The 12,344-nt window shown below is 50.2% G+C and overlaps 1 protein-coding gene across 5 annotated transcripts in view; it reads left to right on the forward strand.

The window, feature by feature from the left end:
• Kdm2b (lysine demethylase 2B) overlaps positions 1-12,344 on the forward strand; it is a 146,679-nt gene that overhangs the window by 20,531 nt on the left and 113,804 nt on the right. For 2 of the 5 annotated variants that reach the window (XM_052168301.1, XM_052168297.1), the window contains 3 exons: positions 7,121-7,265; positions 10,205-10,283; positions 11,969-12,015. In XM_052168301.1, coding sequence (XP_052024261.1) covers positions 7,121-7,265; positions 10,205-10,283; positions 11,969-12,015 — 271 coding nt within the window. Of the gene's footprint in view, positions 1-5,834; positions 6,057-6,410; positions 6,461-7,120; positions 7,266-10,204; positions 10,284-11,968; positions 12,016-12,344 lie in introns of those variants that run through there. The other 3 variants (XM_052168300.1, XM_052168298.1, XM_052168299.1) reach the window with 3 other exon arrangements.

Consider the following 12,344-nt stretch of genomic DNA (forward strand, 5'->3'; position numbering starts at 1 on the left):
AGGGGTGAGACCCAAAGATAGTACCTGAAGGTGGGGGAACTTTGGAAGCTCTTCAGTTTGTGCTTCATCTTTCCAAGTAGAAGAAATGCAAAGGGCACGGTAGGCCCTGAAGGGTTAACTGCCAGCTTCCTGGCCATCCCTCAGGGACCGTCAACCAGTGACAAGTGAGCATGATGAAGTCATGCCTGCCTTTCCCTTCCCATTGGCTACCGCACATGCCCATCAAACTCAAGATGCAAGTTTTGAAAGAATCTTTGAACTTTTATGACTCCCTTCACCGCATTAACCCTTTCACTCACCTGTGGTTTCCAGGGTCCTTTCCAGCCCTTACACAGGAAGAGGCACATTGGAAAAAAAAAAAAAAGATCAGAATGCTAAGTAGAACATTAACCCTTTTTCCAAGAGTCAGGCCTAACAGTCTTTGAATAGGTTTTTTTTTTTTTTTTTTTTTCATTTTTGACTTCAATCCATAAGGCACTGAAGACTGCAAAACAAAATAAACAGAAGATTATCTGAGAACAACTACTTTAACAGAAACAGCTTGGTCTGTTGCTATGTTAAAATAAAAGCACACTTTAACTTACAAAAGTAATACAAAATAGGTCAAAACTTGTGTAAGCTTGGTCAGTGGTGGGACTCAAGCACAGAAGGCTTTACTGTCTTAATTTCTATCTATGCCCTCAGTACCTTAGCATGCCGTGGAGTGGACGCAGTGTCTCTACATGCTGGCAAATGCCTTATTCCTGAGCTGCCCCGCTATCTTGAAATCCATTTGAGTAGTTAACAGGGCTCCACAGTGCAGAGTTGAAAAGGCACGACAGCCCATAGAGTGAAATTAAACCCCTCAGGTCTCCTTCAGGCGACATTCATACACACATGTGGCTAACATTTCAGCCTACCAAAGGCTAGCTCTCCTTGTCTCAGGTTGCTCTTCTCCATTGTCTTTATGTCTTTGCAAAGAAAACCCAAGGTATAGCAAAGATTAAGTGTGGATCTATGGGCGTTTCTTCTTTGATTTACCCAAGCAATAATCAAAATTTAGTATTCTGCATCTTGTTTTTATTTAAGGATATAATTAAGTTCTTTCATACAAACATTCTCTCTCTCCCTTCCTTCCTCCCTCTCTGTTTATTGTTCAAGGCAGGATTTCTCTGTCCCATTGCCTGTCCTGGAGCTCACTATGTAGACCAGGCTGGCATCAAACTCACAGAGATCCTGCCTCTGCCTTTTGCGTGCAGGGATTAAAAGTGTGCGCCAACACCACCTGGCTATACTTTTTTTATTTTTTAAATGCTGAAGATCAATCTGAGAGCCCTGGTTTCAGTTTTTGTATGCTTTTGATAGGTCCCTACTAAGACCAGAGTGTTGTGGGCTCTGGATTCCTACACATGTTGGTTCAAGTCCTGTAGCCATAATATTGCTGTGGCCGGTGACTCCTGATCCTGAGCTTCCTAAATGCTGAGTTTAGAACAAGCTGACATGCCTGGCTTAAGCCTTATTAAACGGTTCTTGACTCTATCCATAGGATACTTACTGTGGGGTGGACCCCGATGATGTAAATCAGCTACACCCTGAAATTGACAACGCCCCTAGACAGCAGGAAGTTTAAGAGACATGGTGCCCTCACTCCTTTTCATCATTGTGTTCCCCCCTTTCCTTTTCCTTTTCTTTTTAATGGACGAAATGCAGGGATGTAGGTACCAAGACCTGCGAGGCCTGTGACTTCATATAGACGACAATTAGAACTATAGGCCTGTTGCCAAGGCAACAGCCACCATATACCCAGAATTCAATGGCCCACCTTTACCTGTAACTTAAGTCTTCACCTGTATCTAATTGGGTAGCTTTTCTCCCCTGCTCTCTTTCTTTCCTTCCTTCTTCCCACCTGCTACCCCTTTCCCCATCTTAAATAAAGTCCCACGTGGAACTGTTTGGCCTGGTGTAACTCATTGCTGCCCACGTCTCCAGTGCATCCCCGCCGCCCACGCAGCGGGCAGACAGGTGACCTGTGCTGCGGTGTAGGCAGATGAACCTGCATAGAAAACCCAACACTTACCACCCTTTCTAAGTATATTGGTAATATCTTGGCAGGTGAACCAAGCTCATCTGATCAGCATCTCACCAGACTCGCGCATTGGGCCATGCCATGCCCCTGGCAGACACTGGGAGCAAGTGCTTCAAACCCTAAGGATGCAAAATTCACACTGGAGCACATGTGTTCTCCCACACAACCTTGGCCTCACCTATCTCTGCCTCCATGATCTCTTCATTCATTCTACCCGTGTTCTAAGGCGATGTTCTGATCATAGACAGGCGAAGCCAGATTGGACCTTGACTTATATATAGCTTGGTAGGCACCGTTAGAGCAATGACCGAAAATACCCTCCAGCCTCGTTGTTTTAAGTTTTCTGTTTGCTTGCTTGCTGTGCCAGGGTCTGGTGTATGATGCCAGTCAAGTGCTGTATCACCGAGCAATACATAGCCCTAGCCCATTAATTTTTATTTTTGAGACATGGTTTCATCATATTGCCCAGGCACGCACTACGCGGCCCAGTTTAACTTTGATTTTTCCCCCCTCTAAGTGTATTTCCATAGTAGAGTGAGTTCTTGGTAATCATGAGTAGCTAGGTTCTAAATGCCTCACAGGCAGGCTTCCATAGTGGCCAGACTTGTGTCCTCCAAGCTCAAATCATGAAGTCATAATATCATTGTGGTCAAATAACTTAGTGTTTCTCTGAACCTTAGCTATGAAATAGCAAAGATTTAAAGAGATGCCAATATGAAGGGCTTTGTTCAGAGGCACTGTAAGCTCTTAAGAGCTGGGATCAAGAAACCAGGGTAGTCCCAAGATTCAGGAGACAGAGGCTGGAGGCTCATGCAAAGTTCTAGACCAAGCTGGTTTACATAGCAAGTTCTAGGGCAGTACAGACCCTCGTCCTACAAAGAGGAAAGCCAAGAGCTAGAATAACAACATAAGAGCAGTTTGTTCCTAGCCCAGAATCCCTGGTGTCTGAGTGCTTCATCCACGGTGTGTGAGCGAAGCTGTCATTCCCGTCTTCTGTCCCCTGTCTTTGGACGCAGAGCTGCTCAATTGGTCTGGGAGGGTGGATGGTACAACACAGACTGTAACCCAGGTAGGATCTGACTGAGCCTTTTACAAGGACGGTTGGTATAGGAAGGCATTATTTCATTTCCAACGAGGCTGACTTGCATTAAAAGTTCATCTTTAGAAAGAAGCCCCCTTTTCTGTTTTTCACCTATTCTCAGCTCCTTGGGGACAATCAACCAAAGTTAGAGCTCAAGGGTCTGGCCCTTCCCCCCTTGGCCCAAAATAACCTCCTCCCCCACTTGGAGGGAATGCTTGGAATTCTTTCAACTGAGGACAAAGGCTTTCATCTGCCAATTACAGATAAAGAGAAAATGCAAATATGCAGGAGAAGGTGATCCATCAAGGGCTCTACGTTTATAGAGTGACCACTTAGACCCAGCGGAGGGTGGGCATCCTGGGGGCGTCAAAGGGGAACAAACACCCATTCTTCTCTCAGGTCTGTGGTGTCCTCCAGGTTTGTAAAGGGAGGGGGCTAAATCAGGTGACTCTTATGAAATCGGCTAACATCAGACTTTTTCCTAATGCCATCCCTTGGGGGGGAAACTCAGAAGCCACGGGGGTGGGGGAAGAATGGGGTGGGGGAGGGAGAAGAGAACCGCAGGGAGGAAGATGAAGAAAGAAATCTCCAGTGTCCCCTGTGACAGTTTTGCTTTAATTCTTAACCCACTGATTCTCGACCCTGGGGCCCCTCCTTAAAGCAGCCTTGTTTCATTCTGAAGCATAAATAAAGTTGGTGAACATTTGAAAAGGCAAACAGTGTGACTGAGAGCGAATAGTTTTGCCTCTCCGAATCCCAGCTTCCTTGTTTACAAAGCAGAGGAGCAACAAGACCACAAGACGTCTCCTTTAAAAGGTTCTTTCTCACGAGAAGAGCCAGATAAAGTGGCCCACATCCCCACGTCAGTTTTTCCTCTTTGGTGCTGGGTATGGAACCCAGAGCCTTAGGCTTGCTAGGCCAAATATTCCATCACCAAACTACATTACCAGCTGGCTCCGGTTTTCAACAGGGCTGCCCAGTGGGTACAGCGGAGCCATCGTTCAGTTTGGTGACAAACTTGTTGTTTATCTTAACATAAAAGATCTCTACCACTAACGTGCACGGATGGAATTAAAGCAAACTTCAAAGAGCAGATCTGGGGACAGGTGGAAAAAAGTACAGACTGATAGGGCAGGAAATTCTAACGTAAGGGAGGGTGACCAAGTCTGGCTCGCAGCTGATTTCAGGTGGCAAGGCCACTTCCTCCCCACATCTGTCTGAACCAGTGCAGTTGACATTTGGGACAAGATAAAAAGAGCAGTCACCTAAATTCACAATTTCTTGAATCTGGGTTTCCCCCGGTGTGCAAAATGACCTGCTTTATCTTGTACACTGAGGAAGAAGCTGAGGAAGGTGCTGCAGTCACCTGGGAGGTCTCTCACAACATCCCTTGCAAGAAAGAGGCCAGGAGGGAACGAAGTTTAGGGCCAGCTTTTCTCCCAATTTAAAGGGGCCTGTTTTGTCTGTTTTGGACTTCCAGGATCACTCGGGGCCAATTCTGAGAGCAGTCACAAACACTACTTAAAATACAGAGGAGCACTTGGGGATCAGATACTCCGTGCATATTCACAACGGCTGCCCCAATCTTCCCCGCTCAGAAACAATATGGATTAATCAAGGTGCTGTACCCCAGAAAGCCAGGAACAACACCACCACTTTTCTCTTAAATTGCCACACGAGAGGCTTACCTTTTGCCTGCCTGCATCTGAGACGCTGAATCCGACTCTCTGTTCCCTCCTGTGTATCGATTTATCTCTTCTCAGCCAGTGTAGAGACTTTTTTCTTTCTTTTTAAAAGCCCAACTTCTGTTTCAGGGCTGCACTACCGAGGCTGTCCGAATGAATGAACGAAAGGCTTTCTTCCGGTCAGCTGTAGTCTGAACAGGCTGTGGACTGGCTGTATTTCCTGTACCTGTGCGTGCGTCTCCATGTTATTATTTCAGCCCCGGGAGTTTAAAAGTTATGCAGTCTGTACAGATACAGAGCCGCGCTAATTTCTTTCTGAACCCCTCAGATGCCTCCTCCATATGGCAGGTTCGCAAATGGATAGGGGTCTGGGCAGGCTGGCCCCTCCCCCCTAGACATGCAGTAGAAAAGCCAAACAGAAAAAGAAATCAGATATACAAAATACTTTGAATTTAGGTCGCCAGCATAGGTAATGAGGAAAGGTGGATGAAGGAACAGAGGGACAGCCCTGGCTAACCCAAGCAAGGGGGGCAGAGGCAGAGGTGGGGGGTCGTTTTGGGGGGTGCCAGGCCCGGGGGTTTTCACGCCAGCAGGCTTGGCTAGCATTTCCGCGCCTCCCGCTGAGGCCATCCGTGCAAATCTGCACCTCCCTCCCCACCCCCTCCTCTCTTTCCCTCCCTCCCTGCCCCGCCATCTCTGGGATGCGCCCGCCGCCTGCAACTCAGCCCTCCAAAAGTCAGCTCCCGGGCGGCGGCGGCGCCTGCGTGCAGAGGCGCACTCGTGACCCAACAACAAAACAGCGATGCCAAGGCGCTAACGGCGCCCGGTGCGTCCCAGGCTCCCTTCTGGCCCCACACCTCCCACGGCTGCGGTCCCCGACACCCCCAACCCGAGCCCCCCTTCTCCCCAACTAGCCTAGCCGCAAGCTCGGAGCGCGATCGGCAACAATGTTTACGTTCCGGGGATTATGACGTCGACGCCTCCCCCCCCACAACTGCTGAAAATGGTTCCCTAGGACTTTGCAAACGGATCTGCTTAAGTGTTGGTGCAAAACTTTGTAGATATCGGCTCTGGCTTGCTCTATTTATTTATTTTTTTTGGTTTCTTTTCTTTGGTCTTCCCTCCTTTCCCCCTCCGCCAAAATGCAGGGGGCAGGAGTGTTGACAATTAATTGGTGAACTCTCCTAAAAAAATGGAGGCAGAGAAAGACTCTGGAAGAAGATTGGTGTGTAGCTTTTTTTTTTTCTCCCCCAAATCTGTATCTGGTATATGATCGATTTATCTATTTATTTATTTTTTTGGTTGTTTCTTGCTGCCTTTTCTTTCCTTTTCTGTATTTTGCAAGAGGACCGGAAAAAAATAATAAATTGCATGCAAAAGGAAGCTAGCAGCTTACTCCTCCAGTCTCTCGTGAGGCTCAGGGTCTCAGACACTTAAGTGGGGAGGAGGTAGCGCCGAAAGGCGTGGAAGGGGCTGAGCGGGCTCGGGGTTCGCCTGGGATCGGGGGGGGCCGCGGGGCTCGGTGCTGAGCGGCGGAGGGAGGAGGAAGAAGGATGCGGGGAGTGGTGGGGGAGTCTCCTTAGGAAGTGAGTGTGCGCGCGCGCTCGTGGGGAGATGAGGCAGCTGCTGGTGCGTTTTGGGGTCTCTGATGGAAGCTTTGTGGTGGGCCGGCTGCCTCTCTCTCCCCACGCTCTTAACCTCCTCCCCTCCCCTCCTCTTCTTGCAGTAGCGGTCGGTCGGTGGGGGCCGCTAGGGTCTCAACCCTTCCGTTTCAGCTTTCCAGCTTTTCTGTAGCTCCGGAGCAGCTCCAGCCTTAGTAATGCCGCCGGCCCCGGGTTCCGGCTTCCCGGGTTGGCCGCCGTGGCCGCCAGGGCTGCTGTTACCGCTGAGCCGGGTGCTGCAGCGGCTTCTCTCGGGGCCTACATCTGCCCCGCCAGCTCATACCCGGAGCCCCCTTCGGGGGTTACATAACCAGGCTCCCAGCCGAGTGGGCAAAGCTTAGCACATCACTGAGGTGGCGGTAGAGGAAAGCCCCCAAATAGCACGTCCATGGCTTCCAAAGATGCAGGAAGGGATTGCTTCGTGTAAGGGCAGTCGGGCCTTGGGGGGGTGCGAGCCCCCTTTTCTGCTTTCCAACATCTTTGGCATTTGCGCAAAGTTGCCCAGATTGCAATGCTGGGGGTGCAGTGGGCGCGCGACTCTTGCACCTGTTCTTGGTGGGCCCAGGGTGAGAGGAGACCCCCAAGTCCTCTCAGTAATGTCCCGGGTTCTCTGGTTGGGTCCCCGCAGCGTGCGATTGACCGCCAGAGATACGACGAGAACGAAGACTTGTCGGACGTGGAGGAAATTGTCAGCGTCCGTGGCTTCAGCCTGGAGGAGAAGCTACATAGCCAGCTATACCAGGGGGACTTCGTGCATGCTATGGAAGGCAAAGGTGAGGCACCCCCTCTCCTGGCTGCACTCTGTGCAGAGGGCCAGCGCGCACGTGGGGAGGGAGCTGCCCGTGGCTAGGTTCGTATTTCGCGCCCGCGTCCCCCATTCCAGGGGATCCGGTGACGAAACCAGACTGAGCACTGGGGGTGGGGGGGTGGTAAGGGAGGAGGGCAGGCAGGAAGAGGGCTGGGCCTGGCGTGGGCCTAGGCCCTGACTGTACCCATCATTAGTACCAGGATGGTCACTGCCAAGGGGCTATTGGACTGAGAGGGACCCAGGGACAGACTCTGGGACTGAGGGAGGGCGTGAGCGCAGCATCCTTACTCTCCTAAGCCAGTTGCGCTCTCTGCGCTGCCAGAGGTGCAGTGCCTGGCAGGAACCCTTCCTGACATCCTTAGGACATCACATCGGCATGACGGCCCTAAGCTTGAAGCCTCCCAAACAGACTATCACCCTGGGCCCTGCGGGTTATGAACTGGAAATAGGCTTAGGCACTGAAGCCGGCATGGCAGCGCCTTCGGTTGTTAGGGGTACGCCCCTTGGAGCTTTGAGTCTGAGCCTTGGGTCTGAAGTGCCTTTCTCCCTTCTTGGGCCCTGCCCTGCTGGATTGGAGAAGGGACTAAGTGGGCTGTTGGGCATTATTGCCACTACCCCCTCCTCCCCAAGCCCGGAAGCCTTTAGCGCTACAGTAACCTAGACGGTTCGAATTGGGGGGGGGGAGGGTCTAGTTTGTATGTGTGATAAATTACCTGTTCGGGCCTGGAGCTAAAAATCCCGGTTCCTTGGCAGTTTGAGTGGAAGACTTAGGTACCTCTCTGGAGACAGAATCTTTTTCCATGCCTGACATGAGAACTCTGTGTCCTCTGGCCTTTCCGGTGGACGCGCTTCGGTTTTGGAGGGACCTCCTGGCTTTGGGTTTCTCCCTGGCTCTCTTAATGACAGTATGGCCGAGGTGTTTCTTAGACTTGTTGGGTGATACTTCTGCTTGAGATGAAGCTTTAGGAGCCCCACACCTCTCCAGCAAGCATCCCGGGGGGTCTTTTGTAGACTCTGCACCCAGAACCTATTTTGGCCTGTAGGATTGGAGTTTGGGAGAAGCCCTCACTTACCCACGCCTTCCTAGGGTGTGTGGACTTTTTAAAGTTTTCTTTCAATTACTCATTTTCCATTTTGCGTTTCCCCATCCCCCTTGGAAACCCCTGTCCTCTCAGTGGGCTGACAGCAGGGGGAAGTGCCTCCCTCCTCCCGGTTATGCTTGAGTGGCTGAGGCCTGGAGTTAGCCCTCGAGGATACTGTCCCGGCTTTGCATTTTTTGAAGTTTCTCTTTTGTGCTCCCCGCCTCCTGGGGCTCTGGTGAAGTTAGGGAGAAGTGGGGGGAGGGAAGTTTTTTTTTTTTTTTTTTTGCCCCCAAACACATTTCACCCAAAAGCAGGGTGCCAGCCTCAGCTGCGTTTATATTTTTCTCAGTACAAATAGGATTTTAATTCTTCTCCTTTTCTTTCTCCACTTTACTGGGCCTTGGCAAAGCCTATGAGAAAACAATGTGCAAACGCTTCCTCCTAGTGATTTGTCAGGAATCCTCAGGCCAGGGTTTGTGAGCTTTTTCTCAGGCCCATTTGTGGAAGCTGAGAGTGGAGGGTGGGTGGGTGGGTGGGGAGTTGGGGTGTGTGTGGACAGAGAAGGTTACCATCTAGGGAACTCTAAGGGCAGTCCCTAAAGCTGCTGTCCTGGCTTCTTTCAAAGGCAAGGGCCTTTGGGTTTTGCTTGTTAATTCAGATCTTCCCCCAAAACTGGAGGGAGGGAGCCGAAATGCAGAAGGAACCCTTAGCTTCAAAATAGAAGCTTCGCAACCTTCTCTCCAGTAAATCCTGAGGATTCTCCATTCACTGGGAGCCCCTGGGGTCTGAGCCGCTGGGGTCAGGGCTTTCTCAGCTCCGGGTTTTGTTCTCTCTCTCTCTTTGGCCTCCTCCTCCCCCCAAAGGCTGCCCTGGTGAACTGTTTCCCTTGGGCTTAGGTTCCCCAGAGCCCTCTCCCTCCTTTCTGACCAACTTGGAGAGGACTGGTGCCCTCAGTATCTTGCATTAGTAACCCAATCAGGGAGAAGAGAGGATGTATCTCAGCATCCCTCACCTCCGTTCTGGGGGATACGGTTGGGTCAGAGGCACTAGCTTGGGACTTGAGGAAGGAAAAGAAATTAGGCAAAAGCTGAGGGGCTTTGGATAGGCTCTGGAGGGGGATTCTCTACCAGGCAAGCTGCTGAGAGAAAACTGCCTTGTGATGGTTTCCTTTGGAGGGGAGGGGTCTTCCTGAGCCCTATCCTCAGAGCGCACCAGCTACCCTCCTGGTTATCCAGCTGGAGCAAGTCTTGCGATGGGCTCCAGAAGAATTGCACTGTAGGAAGACAACAAATCTGTGCCCAGTTCCCTAGTTATTTTGGCACCAAATACATAGTTTCCAAGGAAACCGGCTCCCCCCCAACCCCCTTCACCATCCAGGATATTACAATACAATTTTCACTGATGCTCAGAGGACCCTCCTCCCCAGTGTCTCTGGGGGCTTCAGGTCCTCCCAGGTAGCAGGCTTCAGTTGTGCTGTCCCTTTCCTGCCTCAGCTCAGCCTGGGATGGGTTTGCCTGTCCCTGTTTCTCAATTGCTGGTGAGTTTTCAGTATAGAGTTCTTCATAAGTTTCCTCCCCAGCCCTGGCTGGCCTTGGGCTGTTCATTGACAAGTTGGGACCCGTGGGGCATGCAGGGAATGAGTAGGCAGAGATGCTGATGGGAGTGGAATGGCATGGTTTTGCCCTTATCTATTTTCTTGGTATTTTCCATCTAGCGGATCTGCCTCTTGCCCGTTTTCTGTTTCCCTCATCAGTAGGTTGTGGTTCATTTGTTCCTCAATAACTTAACCAAATAACTGTTTTTAATTCAAATACCCAAACAGATTTTAACTATGAGTACGTACAGAGAGAAGCTCTCAGGGTTCCCCTGGTTTTTCGGGACAAGGATGGACTAGGGATCAAGTAAGTGCTGAAATTAACCCCTTCTTCCTCGCCTTCCTCCCTATCACAGCTCACAGCTTGGGTTGGGTTCTCTGCCTTCCTCACACCACTTAGCGCCTCCAGGAGGACTTTGTCTAAAAAGAGCAACTCCTCCTTGTTCAAGGCCTACCTGAGAAGAAAAGCTGATCTTTTTTTCCGGGGATCTGGAAGTCCTAGGGAATTGACACAGGTGGATCTCCCACACCCACTTCTAGTCTATCCTGGTCATTTAAGCAAGGATGGGTCTCCCGCTGTTGCTTTCTGGTCTATTCTGGTCACACCTTCCTATTGAGCATTGCTTGAAGCGTGGGTTGGGAAGGGACTGGCCATCCTCTGCGCCTAGGCGAGGTACCAGGATGCATGTTTTCTGAACATGCTCCTAATGTGTGCGAAATGGGTCTCTTTCTGTGAAGGGCGTGTGTTTCCTCTCCTATCCCCACTTGCCTCTGTCTGTTTTATATTCTGGCAGAGAACTGCAGAACTGCCAGCGTTCTGGGTTGGGAAGAGATGGAGGCAGGCTAGAAGAACAGGTTCCACTCCTTGGTCAGGGATAGGAAAGGGGTTTTAGGCTGCCTCCCACTCTGGCATCTGCTGCTAGGCCTATTCAGGTACTTCCTAACAGAGATGTGAGACTTTCAGCATCTTCCTCACTGGCTGGCGTGCAGCTTGCTATGTAGAGACCTTCCTGCCTCTTTCTGAGTGCTGACATTAAAGGCTTGAGGCACCTGCCTTTTAGCCTCTCTCTTTTCCATTTTGTCTGTGTGTTTTGAGAGCCGGTCTAGCCTCAGAGATTTAACCATGTGGTAGAGGATGACCTTGAATACCTGAACTCCTGCTTCACTTCCCAAGTGCTGGGATTGTGGGCTTATGCCACTGTCCATAAAGGCATGACAGGCGAGCCCTTTTCCGACTCTGTCTTTTCCTTATTCATTATCTAACTTTGTTAATTTTTATCGAGATAGTGTATTGCTGTATAGCGGAGGCTAGCCTGGAACTCACAATCTTCCTTTTTTGTTTTTTTTGTTTTTTTTGTTTTTTGTTTTTTGGATTTGGTTTTTTGAAACAGGGTTTCTCTGTGTAGCCCTGGCTGTCCTGGAACTAACTTTGTAGACCAGGCTGGCCTCGAACTTAGAAATCTGCCTGCCTCCCAGAGTGCTGGGATTACAGGCGTGCGCCACCACCGCCTGGCTACAATCTTCGTATTTCAATGCTTCCAAAGCATTCCCTCTGAGTATATATAGAGAGGGGTCTCTCCCACAGTCCATCTAACTTGTATGGAAAATATTTTCTAAAGGGTCAGAGACACCCTAAATTAAAGCAGGTGTTTGGTCCCTGACACCACACTTCAGTTTGTCCTGCCGTAAGTTGATCAGGAATGTCCTGTCCTTCCCTGAGGCTCTGCTAGAGTCTTTCTTTTCTGGTAGGGAGCCTACTGTGTGATTTTGGGTGACCTCCTTCAGGGTACTTCCCTGGTCTATCAGGTTTGTCCTCTGGGTTCTTTTATATTCCCAAGCTTAGAATAAGGAACCCCCTCTTGAAAAATGGCTTCCCCTTTGACTCAGGGTCTAGCTCTGTGGGTTAGTTTTTGTTTTTGTTTTTTGTCTGTTTTTTAAATCTGTCTGTCTATTTATTTCAACTAAATATCCATACTTCTTTTTTTTCCCCAGGATGCCAGACCCTGATTTCACTGTCCGAGACGTCAAACTCCTGGTGGGTAAGTGCCAGAGGCCTTGCAGGAGAAGGGAAGGGGAGGCCTTCACTGCCTGCCCTCTTAGACTTACAGCTGCCTCAGAGAAGAACGTGCTTCCCTGAGGAGGTGGGAGCAGGTGTAAGCTGCAACCGCCTGACTCTGAGAACAGGTTAGATTGCAAAGTCCTGAGGAGCTGGCTCAGAGGATGTTTGCCAGGACAGTTTTATGAGGTGATTTGGACTGGGTCTCTATCTTGGGTGTCAGCCATGCGATCTCAGATCTCTCCTTTGTGTTTGTTTGTGGGGTTGCTGGGTCAACACTGGGCGCTTCATGACCCCTAAGAGACTTTCACG

This window comes from Apodemus sylvaticus, chromosome 22, assembly GCF_947179515.1.
Source record: "Apodemus sylvaticus chromosome 22, mApoSyl1.1, whole genome shotgun sequence".
Classification (NCBI taxonomy): Eukaryota; Metazoa; Chordata; class Mammalia; order Rodentia; family Muridae; genus Apodemus; species Apodemus sylvaticus.